The sequence below is a fragment of the Leptopilina heterotoma genome, unplaced genomic scaffold (genome assembly GCF_015476425.1).
Source record: "Leptopilina heterotoma isolate Lh14 unplaced genomic scaffold, ASM1547642v1 Lhet_311, whole genome shotgun sequence".
NCBI lineage: Eukaryota > Metazoa > Arthropoda > Insecta > Hymenoptera > Figitidae > Leptopilina > Leptopilina heterotoma.
The window spans coordinates 9,378-30,370 of record NW_025111012.1 but is presented as its reverse complement, the minus strand read 5'-3'; the positions used below and the strand labels follow the sequence as shown (position 1 = coordinate 30,370).

The window sequence follows — 20,993 nt, the reverse complement described above, 5'->3', positions numbered from 1 at the left end:
AAAAAATTTATTTTCGCTACTGATTAAGGAAATAATATTTTCAATTAGAGATTAATAATAATGTTTATTTTCAGAAAAAAGATATGAAAATGAAAAGTAATTTTATAAAAAATGCTACTGTCTACATAAACATATTATACAACTAATATAATTAAAGTGAGTGTTTATGAAATTCCAATTAAACTGTTCTATAAAATGTTTATTATCATTTTACGAGTCGTAATAATGTTTGATGAATAATAAAAATATGAGGAAAATTTTGAAAAGATAATTTTGTAAAATCTTTATGTAAAAATTTAGATTTAAATGTTAGAAAAATAAAAAAAAGATTAAATATTAACCGTAATGTTTTCTTAATGGCACTTGCATTTTGTGTGTTTAAAATTTTTTTTTCTTGACAATTTCTAAAAAAAATATACATTATGTATATAGTTTTATTTTTTCATTTTATAACTTAAAATATATGGAAATAATTTTATATTAAGGGGGTAGTCTGGTGTTTGAACCTGTTTTGAAAGTTCATTTCAGGATTTTTCTTTTTTATTATAAAATAAAATGTAATCACATCAAATCTTTTTACATCTTTTTATTGTTATTATAAATTGTTAAAAAAATTATTTCACTATTTTAAACTTGATATTGTTATACATATTTACAGTTAATGTTTAAAACAAAAAAAAACGAAGTGGTGTAGGTCAATTAAAAAAATCTATTTTACCGATTGCTAATTTTCTTTTTTCATTTTACTCTATATAACCATGGCTATGGCCCGAACTAGAATCATTCAATTTCAATCATATATTTTTTTATTTTTAATTTTTTGTCAATAAAAAACAGTCAATTTTTAATTTTTTGTTTAAAAGTCCGCCATTTTGTCATTAATTAACAAAACTGGTTCATTCTAGTTCGGGCCATAATAAAGTATTAAAATTTCAGCCGAAAACTTACTTTTAGCAATTTTTTTGCACACATATTAAAGACATCTCATAAACTTTTCTCAGGTGGTCAACTAAATTTGCATCAAATAGTGAATCATAAATGTAATAAATTCACGCTTTTTAAAATTTTTAAAAGGTCATAGATTTCGAGAAATCGGCTTTGTTACAACTCACCTCTGTCTCCTCTACACGGAAAAAATTAATTTAGTACATTTTACGAAACTAATTTTGGAATAGCGGATACGGAGAGGAGTTTAGTATAAGATAAAACAGAATCAATAGTAATATATGATGACTGCGTTTCTCGAAAACTCAAAAAAAATTCTATGGAATTCACAAATGATCGGTTGGACGTTCTAATTCAAGAGTTTTGTAAAATGTTTAGCCAGAAGCGCATGCGCCACGGAAAAAAATTTTCACGGAGAAAAAAACGAATAAAGCAGAAAAAAGAATTTCTTAATGTACCAATGAGCTCTCAAGACCATTTTTTCTCGTCTTCTATAGGAGATAGATGATTGGTTCGACACATGTGACTGCCCTCTACAACGCAATGGTTCGCTTGGATTGGCTTATTTTATTCTGACACTAACTTAACGGAAATACGCATACATATAAACGAATTCTGACGCAACGCACATACAATATAACTCGCACTTGTAGATGAAAGAATTGAGTTTCTTTATATACTAACTGAGGAGATTAAAACTGCGCTTGTGAGAAATGTCAATATACTGAATATTAATTTTTTAAAAAAATCATTTTTTTAAAAGTTATACAAAATATTTTATAGTTTTTAAAATAACATTTTTTAATTATAATTGGTTATAAAATCTCTATAAAATTTTTCAATTTTTAAAAAATAATTTTATTCTTAATTTTAAATTATAAATAAATTGCAAAAAAATTTTCAAAATTAAATTCAAACTCAAAAAATTTTAATATTAAATTGTCTAAAATTTGAAGTAATAACAGTTAAAACTAATAAAAATTAGAATTAATTAAAATTTTGAGAAATTAATATATATGTACATTTATTGTCATCGGTAAATATTATGATAAACTATAAAATTTATTGGAATGTAAATTAAAAGAAATTAATAATAATTAAAAGTTTGGATTACAAAATCACATAAAAAATGTTACGAATTTGGAACAATGAAATGTGAAATACGTAAAAGAAAACAATTATCTAAATGTTACCGGCAGGTAAAGCAGTTCTCTTTTTCCTTCCACATATTATCTCTATATACAGCAGACAAGTTAATACCGACGCGACGAGACAAGCTTCAACATATCTATTTATAACGCGACTTTTGGTACACCCCGTATAGAATTTTACGAAACTCTGTGTTCGAGAATTCACGATAGACAGCGAAGTGAAAACTCAAACCACGCATTTTTAGATTGCACGAAACATTTTTACTATTTTCTGATAAAATGTTCACCAGAAAATACGAAACATTTCTACATTCAAGCTTGTTTTATAAATTACAACACTGGTTGCAGTTTCTCGAAAATTGTTCTGCTTAAAGTAGTGAAAGTTTCTGGGTTTTTGAAAAACTTCGTCAAGGAATCTTAAATATCCGCTAGTGAGAAATTAGTTTCGTAAAATCTGCTGAACTTATTTTTTCCGTGTACTGTGTAATTATTATTATTAACTACGTCACACTATTTTGCATAATTTTTCCTTGCACTCCCCCCCTCCTCACACAAAAAATTAATTCCACCCCCCCTATGACGTAGTTTATGAATGGCCCTGTACAGGGTCTGTGTGACCCTGTCTTTTAGTTTAAACTTTAATTTTTTTTAAAATTGTAACAATTAAAGGTCTTGTGACCTAAAAGTAATAATGATCCAGTCAGTTGTTGCCTAGATCTCATCAAAAAATAAAACTCATCTCCATCAACTTGCAAAAAATGCGATTTTTACAAACTAGGGGAGACTGGGGTAAACCCGCGCACAGGGTAAACCCGCTCACCAGCGATTTAACGCGATGAACTCAACTTAAGATGGAGATATTGATACTGTGAATAGTACTTACCATTCAACTTATATTAACGAACTTTCGTTTAGTTTCATGAATTCAACATAGAATCAGAGGCAATCAAATGTTTTTAGAGGTATCAGAAAAAAAAACGTTTTTTGGATTTTTAAGTTTTTCGATCATTATTTTTGAGTCTTAATTTATTTGGCAAATTTTTTCTTGTTGCTATTGGATGTCCTTTTTCGAAGTACATGTATAGTTTTATCTTATTTCAAAAAGATTTAATTAAATTTATTCTGAAATGTGAGGAATACACTCGGGGTAAAGTCGCTCACGTGAAGTCGGGGTAAACCCGCTCACTTAGTTCTTAATTTAAAATTTAGAATAAAATAATTTCACGTATTATATTTCAACAATAACACAATTTATGACTTATTAAAACCAAAATTGTAACTACATTTCACTTTCTCTTAATAAAATATAACACTATTTAAATCCATAGTTGTAATTCATAAAATCTATGTTCATTATTTATTAAACCAATTTTTTGTTTATAGAATTGTTTATATAACTCATAAATTATCAATAATAAATCATACTTAAGACGGGAATAAGACGAACTTTAATATTTAAAAAATAAAACTGTTCCGTCTTGAAAAGATAAAGTGAGCGGGTTTACCCTGGAAAATTGTGATTTCGAAATTTGGTATATGTGTATTAAAAAGTTTCTCTAAGTAAAACTAAAAAAGATAAATCAAAAACTCTTTTTTATTTTTTTAGTAGAAATCATAAGCTTTCAAATGATATAAATTAACTTGGATTTAGAGAATAATTTCCTAGATTTTTACCGATCTGAAAAAAAGTGAGCGGGTTTACCCCAGTCTCCCCTACAGTACATACAATTTATTTTTATTTTATTGTACCACTATTCAACAATAAAAATGTAAAATATTACATTATGGGTCATTTCGCAGGAGAGTTAAGGTTCATGTCTCAGATTTTTTTTATATTTTGCTTATTAATAGTATTTTGGGTCCTAAACAACTATACCAAATTTTAATTAAATATTTTTATTATTTTTCAAGATATTTGCATTGCAAATTTCTTGACATGTTTTTTTCATTTTATTATAACTCACTTATTTTTAAAAATTTATTAAATTTGTTAAGAACCTTTTTTACGTAAAAACCATTGAAGTTTAGTAAAAAAAATTGAAAATTAAAAAATATCAATTTTTTTAATTATTTATTTATAAAATTATATTTATTTTTAATGTTTAGGGGAGGGTAGGCTACATTGAACCGGGTATTTTATAAAGTCCAAGAACTAATAAAATTTTACTAATTTCGATCAGGTTTTTGTATCAAAATTAAGCTGAAGTACTCCTTTAGTTAATACACACGTTACAAACACAAATTATTATGATTAAATAATTTAATTTAATTTTTTTCTAACAAGTCACACTTTTCTTATTTTGAAGGATGTGTGTCTACATTGAACCACCTCTAATAAAACACTACAATTTACTTCAAAAATAATATTTCCACTTACACATTGTAAAAAATCTTATTTTCCACTCAAAAAAATAGAAAATTGTTATTTAATTGTTATTACTTGTTAATATAGGAGATTAATGTATTTTAATGTCAGGTTAGGTAGGTAAAGTGACAGTTTGAGTTTATCTCGTTCACAATTGTGATGAAAGCATGTCTTCCAGTATTTTTCTTACTAATTAGTAGAGCAGACAATTTTACAACTCTTAAAATTGAAAATTCTTTGCTTTTTCGGGTGGTTCAATGATGCCGCACTCACTGTATTCACATGACATTCACAACAAAAATTGTTTATAATAAATTTGTGTAAGATTTAAAGTTCTTTATCACATCGGAATATTGAAGTTGACACCCTAAGCGAAATAAATCGCAAGTTTACTAATTTTTCAAACTTCCTATTTCAATAAAAAAACGTCATTATAATTCCACCAAATTTTTTGTTTTGTACGTGAAAAACAGTTTTTTTAGTTTTTCTTTATAAATAATAAACCTACGTGCCCTAAATTTTTGGACATAGTTTGTTTCAGTAAAACTAACTTATATATTAAATAAGAAAAAATTTCACTCAGTCATTTCTCAGAAAATTGAAGTGGTTCACTGTTTACGCTGGTTCAATGTAGCCTACTCTCCCCTAAGCATGAGCCCTATCAGATTTTGTTTAAAAAAAATCTTATTTCAAAGTTTAAGATCTCATTAAAAAACCGTGAAATTTTTAGAATGGCATTTTAGAATGGCACTATCGCGCGCCGGCTCACAGTTGGATTTTTTTATAATTTACTGTTCAAAAATGACTACAGCTTACAATTTTTAACCGGTTGGAGTGTTTTTTGTTTTAAATTAAAGGGGACATCCTGGGAGGCCGATTTTTTAAATATTAATTGTTTATAATTTTTATTTTAAAAAAATTAATACAATTTTTTTGAAAAGGACGTTTATTTTCTTATTCCGTTACTGCACATGATCTAAATAAGTTCAAAATAATCCAATATATCCACCAGACAATTAATAAAACAAAATAATTTATTTAAATTTTATGAACAATATTAATTAACAAATAGTTAACTTTGATTCCTCTTCAATAAAAAATGTTTTTTTTCACATTTACTTTTATATTTAGGTTCATTTAAAGAATATATGTCCTCTCCTTGTTTAAATAAGTTATTTTTTAAACAAGTAGGACATGTATTCTTGAAATAAAATTAAATCAAAAAGAAAATGTGGAAAAAAACCTTTTTTAGTGAAGAGGAATCAGAGTTATCTATTTGTTTAATTATATTGTTTATAACAATTTAAATAAGTTATGTTTTGAACGAGGAGGACATATATTCATTAAATGATCCTAAATATAAAAGTAAATGTTAAAAAAAACATTTTTTAGTGAACAGGAATCAAAGTTAACTTTTTGTTTATTAATATTGTTCATAACAATTTAAATAAATTATTTTGTTTTATTAATTGTCTGGTGGATATATTGGATTATTTTGAACTTATTTAGATCATGTGCAGTAACGGAATAAGAAAATAAACGTAATAATAATAATATAATAATAATAAATTATTTTTAAAAAAATTAATACAATTTTTTTAAAATAAAAAATTATAAACAATTAATATTTAAAAAGTCGTCCTCCCAGGATGTCCCCTTTAATTTAAAACAAAAAACACTCAAATCGGTTAAAAATTGTAGGCTGTAGTCATTTTTGAACAGTAAATTGTAAAAAAAATTCAACTGTGAGCCGGCGCGCGATAGTGCAATTAAAACTGACAATTTATTACTAAAAAACAAAGACAGATGCCATTCTAAAAATTTCACGGTTTTTTAATGAGATCTTAAACTTTGAAATAAGATTTTTTTTAAACAAAATCTGATAGGGCTCATGCTTAAACATTAAAAATAAATATAATTTTATAAATAAATAATTAAAAAAATTGATATTTTTTAATTTTCAATTTTTTTTACTAAACTTCAATGGTTTTTACGTAAAAAAGGTTCTTAACAAATTTAATAAATTTTTAAAAATAAGTGAGTTATAATGAAATGAAAAAAACATGTCAAGAAATTTGCAATGCAAATATCTTGAAAAATAATAAAAATATTTAATTAAAATTTGGTATAGTTGTTTAGGACCCAAAATACTATTAATAAGCAAAATATAAAAAAAATCTGAGACATGAACCTTAACTCTTCGGCGAAATGACCCTTATTAAAAATATTAAAAATTGCATGAACCACCATTTTTTTTAAAATATAAATTTTTTCGTTTTTCTAAAAAATTGTCTACTTTTAACATTTTTTTCTATAATAAAATATTTATAATGAAACTTTGCAATTACAGAAACTTATTCTTTAATGTTTAAAGAATATTAAACAACTTTTTTTATGTAAATTTAATGATAAGTTTTTAAATGGTAGAGTGAAAAGTGAACAGGGTCACAGTGAGATACATTTATAAATAAGTGAATTTTTCACTTATTTTAAGTGAAATTTCACTTATTCTAAGTGTATATGAACTTATCGAACAAGAGAGCGATTTTTAACTTACAAATATGTGAATTTTCATTTGCAGTCATCAACTTTTAAAATATTTAAATCGACCAAAATTTTGTTCATTTAAACCAATATCAGCTAATCTCATAAATAAATATTATAATAATCAAATTATAAGTAAATAAATAATAATAATGTTTGGAATAAAATTATTTTTGGTTTATTAAATAAATGTTGATAAAATTTAAAAAAAAGAATTCTTGAAACAAAATATTGTTATTTTGTTACCGAGAGCAAATGATATAATTTGCATGAATAGTTATCGTCGGTATTTGTTAAAAATAATTTTTTTAAAGGAGAAACTATCGCTTGAACTTGCATATGAATAAATACGTTCTAACGACCTTGAAATTCAATTCTGAAATGTAATATTTCATCTACTCACTTTACTTGATTATGTAATATAGATTACAAAATCACGACTTCATTACATACAAATTTATCACTCCATATACTCTAAAGATTGTCAAAATATATTCAAGAATTTCTTTTATAAACTCTATATTTTCTGCAGAGGAAAATATAGCTTTGCTTGGAACAGCTACAAATTTCACTATTTTAGAGAAATTTCTAGTTGTTTCAGTAAAGAGTTCCGCTACTCTAGAGAAACTTATTATAGATCAAAATAAATTTTTCTTCCTTGTAAATTTCATTAAAAAAATGTTTTATAAATTAAACTTTTTTTGTCAAATTCAGTTATTGAAAATTATATAAAATTAAATAGCAAATAAATAATTGCTATACAAATCATGATTTTTAATTTTATTTTTTTTAATAATTGTTGATAGGTTTATCATATAATTATTTTCCAAGCTGTTGAATACACTTTAGGGAAAACAATTTATAACAACTAGATATTGTTTATTAGAAAAAAATATAGTAAAGTCTGCTTCACCAAAGTTTGTGTTTAAAATTTTTTTCCGAATTATATGTAAAGTTTCTGTTCGTCTATTTAATGCATTTTCCTTTTCCAAAGTTTCAAAGGGTGTTTGAAACTTTAGAAGAAACTTTGAATAACTAATTATGAAAAATTACGTTCTCGACAAGGAATAGTGCTGTTTCATATAATATATATATATATATATAGGGTGAGATGAATGACAGTAATACAGTATGGTGACATTAACTGAACGAAAATTACAATTACTGCATATTGCAATTATTGCTATTACTAATTAATTATTAGAAAAAAATTAACTATAATAATCGTCGTCGTATTCAGTCCAGTCTGTCCACACTCGAAGTTAGACTATTGTGAATGCTTTTGTTTTTTTGATATATTCTGATAGATAATATTATACGTCATTATTTTTTCACTAATTTTTTAATTTAATAATATTATTTTTATTTCTCAAATAATTCAAAAATATTTTTATTAATTTAAAAAAATTATTAATGTTATTATATTATTCATTATTTCCTTTGTTTCTAAAAAAAAAATCTTGCAAAATATTTTCTTTTTTTTATATGAAAAACTTAATTACTTGACAAAATTTTGACTTCTTCCCTAACCCTAAAGAAAATTCTGATACACTCTAAAAATGATTAGACACTCAAAAAATGTTCTATTACATTTATTTACCAATTTCTGAAATTATTTAAAAAAAACATCAATAACTTCTTTTCTAAATAAATTTTAATCATTATTATTTTCTCACAGGAATAAATTATTTTTAATAATTTTTGAAAAAAGTTCTTTGAGAATTTTAAAATCCATTTGTTTACAAATCAATTTTACGAAATTTAAATTATTCAGAAATTCTTCAATTAAATATGAATTAAAAAATAAACACTTCAAATAATTTCAGGATAAAATTCAATTAAACTTTTTTAATATAATTAATTCTACAGAATTGTTAGTTATAAGTATGAAAAATACAAATTTTTAAAGAAATTGATTTTAAACCATTTTAAAATTTATATATTTCTTAAAATTCATGCTATAATGCTTTTAATAATCAATTATTATGTAAAACTTTAACTGAAATTCATTTTGAAATAAATTTTTATTAGATAATTCAATAATTTAAATGCAAAAATAAATTATTTATTTAATATTTAAAATTTCTTAAAATTGAAGTCTCATAAAGAATTTTATCAAAACATTTTTAAATCATTGATTTCTTTTAACGATTTTTCATAAAATTTTTAAGAACAATTACATTTTTCGATGAATTTGATTAAAATTGTGTTAAAAATAATGTAAACTCTGCCATGAGTTTTATTTATGAAAATAATTGAATTCCTAAAAGAAATTTTATTATTTATAAAAATAATTAAATTATTGCCAAGAAATTTATAAAAATATTGTAAATAATAGATTTCTTATTAAATTTTTTAAAAATAATTGACATTTTGACGAGAATATTAAAAAATTCTTGAACATAATTGAATTTCTGCGAAAAATTTTATTACTTTTGAAAATAATTGCATTTATGCAATTAGTTATAAATTTTCAAAACTTGAATTTATTATTGGGAGGCTTAAAAATGAATTTTGTGCAAAGTTAGCAAAGCATTCAAAATTTTTGCTCACAAATTTTTTTAGTTTTTTTGTTATTTTTAACAGGAATTTGTCGTAAATTACTGAAGTAACATTTAAAAAAACTTTAACTAATTCATTTTTCCACCTCGAGTCAACAACCTGACTCGGGGTGATCGATAATTTCAACTCTATTATTTAATTAATTTATTTTTTGAAGGCACAAGTAAGGCACTTATATAATTTTATGCAAAGTTAGCAAAGCAGTGATAAATTTTGTAAATTTTAATTTTTAACGAAATTTATTTTTCTTACTAAACGAAAAAGTAGACATAATTTGATAATTTCTATTTTATAATCATAATTTTCGCACAAAATTTTGTTTTTTTTAAATATTTGAATTCATTTTTGTGATTACACATGTGTAATCCCGTTTTTATTGTTTATGGCTGCGTCTAAAATAAAAAAAATAATGTGTAATTTGTATTGTAATGTGTATTCCCAAGTGCGAAATGCCAAGACTGCGAAAACGGCCCATCATTGGTGCAGTAATGTCTGCCGAGAATTGGCAGTAGTTACTGGGCCATTATTGGTGTCCAAAACGTCCCATTACTGGGACAATGATGGCGCCGATGGTCACAATTTCAAATTTTTTAAGACTGGGCCAGCTCTCGGCCCAATAATGGCACATTCATGGCAAAGTTTATCAATGTTTAATGGCAAAAGACAATTGCCAGTGATGTGCCGACCATCGGCCCAGTAATGGCTCATTATTGGCACTTTAATGGCAAAAAATTTGTATCTTTCATGGCAAATTATAATTACCAGTATTGGGGAGTAGCTTGGCTCAATAACGGCACAATATTGGCAAAGTTGATTAATCTTTAATGGCAAAATTCAATTGCCAGTGATGTCACGAAGATCGGACCATTAATGGTACATTAGTGACACTTTAATGGCAAACATTTTGTATCTTTGATGGCAAATTATAATTGCCAGTATTGGGGCAAAGCTTGGCCCAATAACGGCACATTCACGGCAAAGTTGATCAATCTTTAATGGCAAAAGACAATTGACAGTAATGTGACGAAGATCGGCCCATTAAAGGTACATTAATGGCATTTTAATTTGGTAAAATTTTTTATAAGAATTTAATTTGAAGAAACATTCAGTTATTCAATAAATTATTTATTTTGTATTTAAATAATTGAATAAGCTTGAAAAGGATTCAAATTTAAATATTTAAAACTTTGAATTTTCTATATTTTCAACTGTCAATTTTAAAGAATTAATTTTTTTGAAAAAGTTTAATGAAGTATTAATTTAAAAAAGAAGTTATTAATGTTTTCAAATAATTTTACAATTAAAGAAATTCGTAAATAAATGTAACAGAAAACTTTTTTTGAGTAAAATTTTTCCTTTATTATCTAAAAATTAAGAAAATTTCAATTTCACTTTCAATTAATATTTGCAATTGACAAATAGAATTTATAAACATTTTTTTCCATTATTTTTTAAAAATCTTTGAATTTTTCTTAAAGCAATTGTAATTAAAAAATAAAAATGATGCAAATTATTTCCTTAAGAAAATTTATTGAATAAATGAATGTTTTTTAAAATTTAATTCTCATAATTCAATTTTAAGAAACATTTAGTTATTCAATAAATTATTTATTTTTGCATTTAAATAATTAAATTCTCGTAGAATTTTCTAGTAAAATTGATTTCAAAATGGATTCTAGTCAAATTTTTAGATAATAATTAAATATTAAAAATATGCCATGAATTTTGATATTAAAATTTTTTTAAATTCAATTGCCAATGATGTGACGAAGATTGGCCCATTAAAGGCACATTAATGGCACTTTAATGGCAAAAATGTTGTATCTTTAATGGCAAAATATAATTGCCAGAATTGGGGCGTAGCTTGGCCCAATAACGGCACATTCATGGCAAAGTTGATCAATCTTTAATGGCAAAATTCAATTGCCAGTGATGTGACGAAGATCGGCTCATTAATGGCTCATTATTGGCACTTGAATGGCAAACATTTTGTATCGTTGATGGCAAATTATAATTGCCAGTATGAGGGCGTAGCTTGGCCCAATAATGGCACGTTAATGTCTATCATTTTGTATCTATGATGGCAAATTATAATTGCCAATATTGGGACGTAGCTCGGCCCAACAATGGCACAGTATCGGCCAGTTATAAATTAATTAGTTAATTGAATAAAAAAAAATTTATTTTTATTTTTTTCTAATTTTGTCAACACTGGGGGAGTAATGGCAGCCAATATTGGGCCATTAATGTCTGCTGAGATCTGGCTGCCAATAATGGGCCATCCGAGATCTGGCGGCCAATATTGGGCCATTAATGTCTGCCGAGATCTGGCTGCCGACGTCCAACCGCTGTTAACACCACAAGAGTCGGCGCAAAGTCGGGCCAATATTGTCTGCCAAGTCTCGATGCCAGCTTTGCCAATACTGGGCCAGTGTTGGGCCGCGTTGGTTTTCGCACTTGGGTTGTTTTTGGCATTGACAACTGTCAGGGGCAATTACACTATACATTACACAATTTTCTACACATTATTTTTTCTGTTGTAGACGCAGCCTATAGGCATTATTATTAATTATCTATTGATACTAAGAGAAACTACACGCGCGCTTTAGTGCGCGTTTGTTTAGCTGTTACATATACAATAATTTAAAAAGATAACATTTTTGTAATTTTTCATAAATTTTTCGAAGAATTTTTTATTGAAATTTTGTAAAGATAATTTTATTTCTTTTGAGTTATAATAATAATAAATTAAATACTTCATTTGGCGGGCGTGACAGTTGCTACTTATTTATATTACTTAATGAAACAATTTTAAATACAAATTTCATAAAATTCAATTATTTCTTTAATTTTTAAATAAAACATTATTCCAAAATAATTCATAAAAAAAAAATTTTTTCTTGACAGTTTTTCAATAATTAAATTATTTAAAAAAAATCAATTTTAAATCTGTAAAATCTAATTATTGTTAAAAACAGGAAAAGTTTGAAATAAATAAAATCTTTTCAACGCTGAAGAATAACATTCAGAATTTTCTTATGAATTCTTGAAATTGAATATTATTCCAGCACCTTTGACAAAATTCTCTGCCTTTTTTCTGATTTTCCTGAATAAATTTAGAAAAATAGTGATTTTGTGTAGAATTCTTCTGAATAATGGAATTTTTTAATGTTAATGACATGAAAATAATATTATTTAATTTTGACTAGAAAACTATTAGAAACAAAATAACAAATAAGTAATTAATTGTAATTAAATGTAATTTATTTTTGATAATTAATAAGTCAAAAATACTGTTTGGGTTTCTATGAGTATGCCAGGCGCCCGGCTGTCGGGAAGCCTGGCGCCGGTCTGACCCCGGGGGGCCCGGCGTGGCAGTTCTTTTTCCCCTTCCTTCGCACTCTTCGGGCCTGCTTGAGGGGCTCTGATCGGAGTTTTCCCTCAGTTTTTTCCTCGTGCCTCACAAGAGCAGGTCGCCCAAGCGCGCTTAGTGCTGATAATCTATCGACCATTTTGTTTCGCTAACGTTTATTGTAGTTCGAGTATTCTTTCGTTGTAATTTTCTACTTTTCTTGTAAAGAATTCAACATTCAATTTTTTGTTTCTGCTTAACCTTTTTACACGGGGCTGTCCCCCCTATTAAGCAACCCCTTAGGTTGCTCGCGACAACATGGTTTAAGGGGTTACCCCCACTTGTAGCGCAAAAAATAAGCCTTTTTTATGAATTTTTTTAAAGAAAACTACAAAACCTTTTTAATCTATAACTATATCATCTTAAAGAACACATATTGAAGAACTTTTAGTAATTTTTTTGTTAAAAAATATTACATAGTTAAGTGTCAAACTGCCGTCAACGAAATAATATTTTTATTTATACGGTTTGCGGTGACCAACATTGCGGCGAAGTGAATCATCGGAATCAAAAAATGTGGATAAATTTAGTCAAATATGAGTATAAACTAGTCTTTAATCGAAGGATTTAAAAAAAAAAATATTTATTTTTCACAAAATGGCTGACAGTCTAAGTTAAAAGTTCGATTTTAACGAAAAAAAACGTCCGTTTTTTGGCTATAAAACGGACATTTTTTTTCGAAAAAGAAAATCGAACGATTAAAGACTACATTTTTATGTATTAAATAAGCCTGCAAAATTTCAAGAAGATCGGTTCATTAGTGTTTGAGTAATCTTGGTCACCGACTTCAGAAATGCCATTTCGAGAAAAACGCGTTTAAAGTTTCAATTTCAGTTTCCACGAAGAAAATAATTTTTTTGTAAAGTTACATAGAATCAACTCCGGTAAGTGGGAGTACGTAATAGTTTGGTTTCCAGAAGTAGGCTGAAAAGTCATGGTGGTAATTAAAAAAAAGATATTCATTTTATCGATGCATATATGTATATACAAATCAGTATATATCAGTCTCTTTCGTCTCTTTCAAAGCTCATATCTCAGTCAATTTTGTTGGAATTGACTTGAAATTTTCAGGACATACTTTCAGTTACTTATGCTTCAAAAAAATGCAATAAAAGAAAAATCGATTTTTTCAAAGTTGCAAGTGGGGGTAACCCCTTAATCTAAGTTTCCCATTTTATTAATAAAAGGCCTATTTTCTCAAACATTTTTTGGTGCATCGGCCGGGAAACCTATCTCTAAACACATCGTACCTGAAAACACTGATAAAATTTAAAAGACTTCCTTGGTGGTCCTTATCAAAATAGCAAACTAATAAGGGCAAAAGCAAAAAAGGGTATCTTATTTTTTTTGCTATTGGGAGGTCGAAAGAGAAGAGCAAAAGTAAAAAAGGGTATCTTGTCTTTCGCCGCCCAAGGAACACACAAAGGAAAAATAAGAGAAAAGGTAAATAAGGGTTTCTTATCCTTTTATACAACGCGTCATTTTTGGGACGTGTAAGGGAGGGACAAGGAAAACAATTGTGTTTCCTCTCTCATTATTTCGTACATCATCAACGTTGTTCTCCAACAAGATGGCCCCAACTCTTAAGAAATTAGTGACTCATCAGACCGCCCGTTTCGAAACTTTAAGAAGAACAATCGCGCGCAGAAAAGAGGCGTCTCAACAAAGGCCGCTTTCAATCCCCGTTCTCCAATCCAGACTAGACCAATTACAAACTTATTGGAAGGAAGCCCATGACGCACACGTGGATATCTTGGGAATGCCAGAATGCGAAACTGATCCTTACGTCGCTGAAAGTCGATTCGAACAAATGGAGATTGAATGCGAGGCCGAAAACGACGAATTAGCTTCAATTTTACACGATCTCACAACAGTGCCAACCTCTCAACCGCCTCCATCTGGACCACTATCGAGTAAACTTCGACTGCCGAAAGCTACCCCACCTCAATTTTCTCGTAAATACGAAGATTGGGGAAATTTCGCCGACCTGTTTCTCTCTATGATCGATGAGTATCAAACGCTTCCTAATGTTGTAAAATTGCAGTACCTAAAGCAGTGTCTGACTGAAGAAGCTGCCGACTTTGTGAAGGACGTAAAGGTGGAAGAAGCAAACTACAAACCCACTTGGGAATCCCTGAAAAGAAGATATTGCAACGTGCGCCTCCTCATGCACACGCATTTTAACACCCTTTACGCACTGCCTAAAATACAAAAGGAATCTGTAGCTGACCTCAAGACATTAATTGACAAAACACGACAAGCCGTGCGTTCGTTGAAAAACATCGGAAGGGATATAGTTGGTGACTGGCTCGTATATCACACAGTAGAACGGTTGGACCCCGCTTCACGACGTCAATGGGAAGATCAACTCAGCACGCGAAGTTCACAATCCTCCAATCTGGAAAGGAACAACCTGGAAGCAGATCAATACCCCAGCTTCGATGAACTGGCGAGGTTTATTGATGATCGAATCATTACCCTTAATATGACGGACTCCCAGTGCTCCACCTCTACTTCAACTTCTATCCCCTCCCCAGCTAGCTCTAAAACCAATCACGGACAGAAGTCTGTCAGGAAGACTTTTCACAACCTCACAAAGAGTGGATCTCAAAACCGGAAATGTCCAAAATGTTCTGCTGAGCATTATATAGGTCGCTGTCCGACTTTCAAGAATTTGAGCTCGCTGGAACGTCGCAACGAAGCGAGACGTCTCAAACTCTGCTTCAATTGCCTAGGAAGTCATCAAATCAGAGACTGTAAATCCAAAGGTCGCTGCCTCGAGTGCACCCAGCATCATCACACCTTGCTTCATAAGTCTAACAATGATCAAACCAACGAGAAGAGAACACAAACTTCTGCCCCTAGCTCTGCTACGTCTGTGCAAGCCAATACTACTTCTGTTTCCAAGACAACCAGGCCAATTCTTTTGGCGACAGCTTGCGCGATTCTCGAAGGACCAAAAGGAAAAATGAAAGCTCGGGCAATGCTGGACCAAGGATCTGAAGTATCTTTCATCTCACAAGAAATAGTCAGTAAATTAGGACTACAATGCTATCCAGCAAACGTTACTATTCTCGGACTTGGAAACCACAAAGTAGGAGAAACGAAAACAATTGCCATCCTGACGTTGAAATCCATGATCGACCCCAACTTTCATGTCGAGTTTCAGGCATATGTGATCCAGAAACTGACGACAAAACTTCCAACTCGAAGTATAGTTGAAATCGACCTGGGTTGCCTCGGAGAGGATTCATTGGCTGACCCATACTATTACCAGCCAGGGTCAGTTCAACTCATAATTGGGGCAGATTTCTATGGGCAACTATTATTACCTGGACTTTACCAGATCGAAGGCTCGCAAGCTACAGCTCAAATGACAGCGTTGGGATGGGTCATCTCAGGGCCTGTCCAAAGTGAGCCAGCACGGCGGGCGGAGTCACCCACGTCAAGAACGGTTTCAGCAATGCACTGTACGCCAGTAGACGATCTTCAAGATCAGCTTCAACGCTTCTGGGAAATGGAAAGTTTGCCAAACAATCAACTGACTAAGCCAGACGACGAATATTGTGAAACGCATTTTGTCAACACACATAAACGCACTCCTCTAGGACAATATCTCGTTTGTCTTCCAAAGAAAACTGAACTTCCCGCCGCCGCAGCCGAGACTCGCAACCTAGCTTTACGCAGCTTGTACGCAACGGAACGCCGATTTAATCTAGACGACAAGCTAGCTAAAGAATACCTCGATTTCATGGAAAAATACAAATCTGATGGACACATGGAACTCATCCCAAAAGACGAATTGAACAATCCAAAAGCCTGGTACATTCCACATCATGCAGTGATTAAGCAAATAAATAACCTAGATTGGAAACTTCGAGTGGTCTTTAATGCATCTCGTTTGACTTCGCTAAAGTTATGCCTGAATGATTTTCTGCATGCCGGACCTGCATTACAAAAAGACATTGGCCTTATTCTTCTGAACTGGCGAAGGTACCGAATCGTTTTCACTGCTGACATAGTGAAAATGTTTCGGCAGATTCTCGTTCACCCAGATAATCGAGATCTTTAACGAATTTTATGGCGACCGAGTCCTGAGAGTCCAATCGACGAATATAGACTCTGCACAGTCACATACGGTACGGCATGCGCTCCGTACCTTGCCATCCGCACGCTCAAACAACTAGTAATCGACGAAGGCGCTCTATTCCCCCTTGGAGCCGAATGCCTACAAGAAAATACATACGTAGACGACATCTTCGACGGTGGCGATGACGTCCTTCAAGCCGCAAAGAAACGAAACCAGGTGATCAATTTATGTGCAAAGGGCAACCTCAAATTGGATAAATGGGCAACGAATCACCCTGAACTCCTCCCCTTTTCTTGTGAATCACCGTCATGTAAGACTATCGACCAGCTTTCAATTTTCAAGACGTTGGGGATTCTTTGGAACTCGAATGCTGACCACTTCGAGTTCAAGTTCGTTCAAGAAACGTTTATTCCTGAAAATATCTCGAAAAGAACGATTGCTTCTTGCATCGCCAAATTGTACGACCCCTTAGGTTGGCTGTCCCCAATTACAGTTGCTGCCAAAATCATGCTCCAAGACATTTGGATTCTAAGAGTTGATTGGGATGCTGAACTCCCAACCAACATACAGAAGCGCTGGACGCACTATTACGAATCTCTAACCACACTATCAAACGTTAAGATCCCACGCTGGCTGAGAACATTCTCAAACTCTCAGTTCGAACTTCACGGCTTCTCCGACGCATCCTCACGAGCCTATGCTGCCGCAGTATACTTGAGAGTCATTAAGTACCAGGGAATCGCCCAGGTTACTCTCCTCGCAGCTAAGTCCAAAGTCAGTCCAATAAAAACTGTTTCTATACCTAACCTAGAACTTTGCGGAGCTGTTCTCCTAACGAGATTATTACGGTACGTCAGAAGGTTGACTCACCTTAAGAACGCGACAGTAACAGCTTGGTGCGACAGTCAAGTAACACTTGCCTGGCTAAATCAGCATCCATCAAGATGGAAGACTTTCGTGGCTAACCGTGTTTCATATATTCAAACCGAACTCCCTTCGGCAGTTTGGCGACACGTGTCTAGTCACGACAATCCGGCAGATCTAGCCACAAGAGGTATTAGCCCAGAAACCCTCCATGACAGCCGTCTCTGGTGGAACGGTCCACAGTGGCTGTCCCTACCACTCGACAAATGGCCTTCTCAATCCCAAGAGTCTGAAATCGAGAGCACCGAGATTCAATCATTCCTCGCAGTTCGACCAGAAGTCGACGACGAAATACTTTCAAGATTCTCCTCTCTAAAGAGACTGTTTCGAGTGGTAGCTTACTGTCTCCGAATCTGCAGAATTTTCAAAGGAAATGGATTGAAAGACTCGCCAGAGGATACTTCTCTCTCAGTCGCAGAATTGGCATCATCCAAAAGTAAGGTCCTAGTAATAGCACAAACAAGAGCTTTTGCAGAGGATATAGCTACACTCAGAAGGGAAAAATGCGTTCCCAAAAGTAGTGTTATCCGAAATCTCAATCCTTTTCTCGACGAAGAGGGCGTGCTTCGCGTTGGAGGACGCTTAACTCACTCTTCCTTAGCTTTCTCAAAGAAACATCCACCAATCCTGCCAAAAGACTCACCTCTAGCCCCTCTTTATGTAGACTTAGCGCATAAAGTTTCATGCCACGGAGGACCAAAGTTGACACTGAGCATTCTTAGAAACTTAGTGTGGGTGATTGGTGCATCCTCACTGGTTCGCAAACTAGTTCGCAAGTGCGCGCTATGTCACCGAGTAAAACCTCGCTTCCCGACACAATTGATGGGGGATCTTCCACCCCCCAGAATCGAGCCAGCCCGACCGTTCACAAACTCGGGCCTCGATTACGCTGGGCCATTTCACTTGCGGACCACCAAGGGACGAGGCTTTAAATCCTACAAAGGTTACATCGTCATATTTATCTGTTTCGCAACGAAGGCGATTCATCTAGAAGCAGTAAGCGACATGACGACCGCATCCTTCATGGCTGCCTTTCGCAGATTTACAGGAAGAAGAGGTTTGTGTCGACAAATCTTCAGCGACAACGGAACGACTTTCCAAGGAGCCGACAGAGAGCTGCGATCCATGTTTAAAAGAGGATCTGCCTTTTATTCCGAAACCGCAGCCACACTAGCAAATGATGGAACCGAATGGCGTTTCATCCCTCCAAATTCACCTCACTTCGGCGGACTATGGGAGGCCGGGGTGAAGTCAGCAAAACACCATCTAACTAGAATGATGTTCTCTCGCAAATTTACCTTTGAAGAATTCAGCACTCTCCTAGTCGAGATTGAGGCCTGCTTAAACTCCAGACCCCTGTGCGCCATGTCTACGGATCCAGAAGAACTCAACGCCTTAACGCCAGCGCACTTCCTCATCGGAAGTACATTGTCGATGCTCACTGATGAAGAACCACCGAATATACCAGAAAATCGACTGAACCGTCATCAACTCCTACAAAAAATCAGAAACCATTTTTGGAAAAAGTGGTCCAGCGAGTATCTTCAATCATTACAAGCTCGAGGAAAATGGCAGCAAACCTCGGAAAATCTCTCAGTTGGACAATTAGTGCTAATCCGAGACGATCGGTATCCTCCAACCAAGTGGCCCCTAGGGAAGGTCATCGAAGTTCATCCAGGATCGGATGGAAGAGTCCGAGTGGCCACGGTCAAGACAAACCACGGCACATATCGTCGCTCTATCGTACGACTTAGCCCAATACCGTCTCCTAACTGAAGATAAGGATGTGTAACTAACAACAAGTATTTTTTTTTCGTCCTGCAGACGAGGCGGGCGGAAATGTTTGGGTTTCTATGAGTATGCCAGGCGCCCGGCTGTCGGAAAGCCTGGCGCCGGTCTGACCCCGGGGGGCCCGGCGTGGCAGTTCTTTTTCCCCTTCCTTCGCACTCTTCGGGCCTGCTTGAGGGGCTCTGATCGGAGTTTTCCCTCAGTTTTTTCCTCGTGCCTCACAAGAGCAGGTCGCCCAAGCGCGCTTAGTGCTGATAATCTATCGACCATTTTGTTTCGCTAACGTTTATTGTAGTTCGAGTATTCTTTCGTTGTAATTTTCTACTTTTCTTGTAAAGAATTCAACATTCAATTTTTTGTTTCTGCTTAACCTTTTTACACGGGGCTGTCCCCCCTATTAAGCAACCCCTTAGGTTGCTCGCGACAACATAGTTTAATCTAAGTTTCCCACTTTATTAATAAAAGGCCTATTTTCTCAAACAAATACTGTAATAAACATATCTTCCATTTTCGTCTCATTGGCAATCACGCTTTTCTATGAACAATAGTCAACCTTAAAATATAACATGTTTAACTGAATAAAAATTTAAGTCTTATTCTCATGTGACATGTAATGTAAAAATTACATTATTGTTATATATGTTAAAAGTAAAATAAGAAACTTCACGCGCGCTTTAGAGCGCGTTATTTGTGCTAGTTATTAACAAAAACAAAGATCTTTTTTACAAAGATGTACCTATCTTAATTTATAATTTTAATTTTTCTAATTTTCTTTTTTTCGTTCTAAAGAGGACAGCTGTGCTGCCGAAACGTAAAAAGAATTGAATTTCTTTTATTTTTATTTTCCTTGACTCGGAGTGATCGTTAATTTTCACTATTTATTAAAATACGACTGAGTGATAGAATCATCTCTACTCTTATAAATAATAATAGTTTTACAATAAGTCCAAGATACACTGAGAAAAAAACTATTGGTTGAATAGCATATTAAATATAGATGTTTTATATTTTAGACGATGCAATATATGCTGTTGAATCAATAGCACGTGCTTTTGTTATTATAAACTATGCATTCAAATAAGTTCAAACGCAGATGCTATAAAATTGAGAGTATAATAGACAGACGCCTTTTGTTATTTTGTTAATAAGCTTTTATTATTAACAAATAGTTATAATTTTTTTAATAAATTAAATTATTAACATTTAGAGTAA

General features: G+C 31.7%; 1 protein-coding gene across 1 annotated transcript; it reads left to right on the top strand.

Annotated features, from left to right (window-relative positions):
- Nucleotides 1-14,549: 14,549 nt before the first annotated feature.
- On the top strand, nt 14,550-19,736 carry LOC122504705 (the record flags this gene model as incomplete). The annotated part of the gene is made up of 2 exons (XM_043615912.1): nt 14,550-16,972; nt 17,072-19,736. Coding segments are annotated over exons 1-2 (5,088 nt in total), but the record flags the coding sequence as incomplete, so codon positions are not given.
- Nucleotides 19,737-20,993: the final 1,257 nt, after the last annotated feature.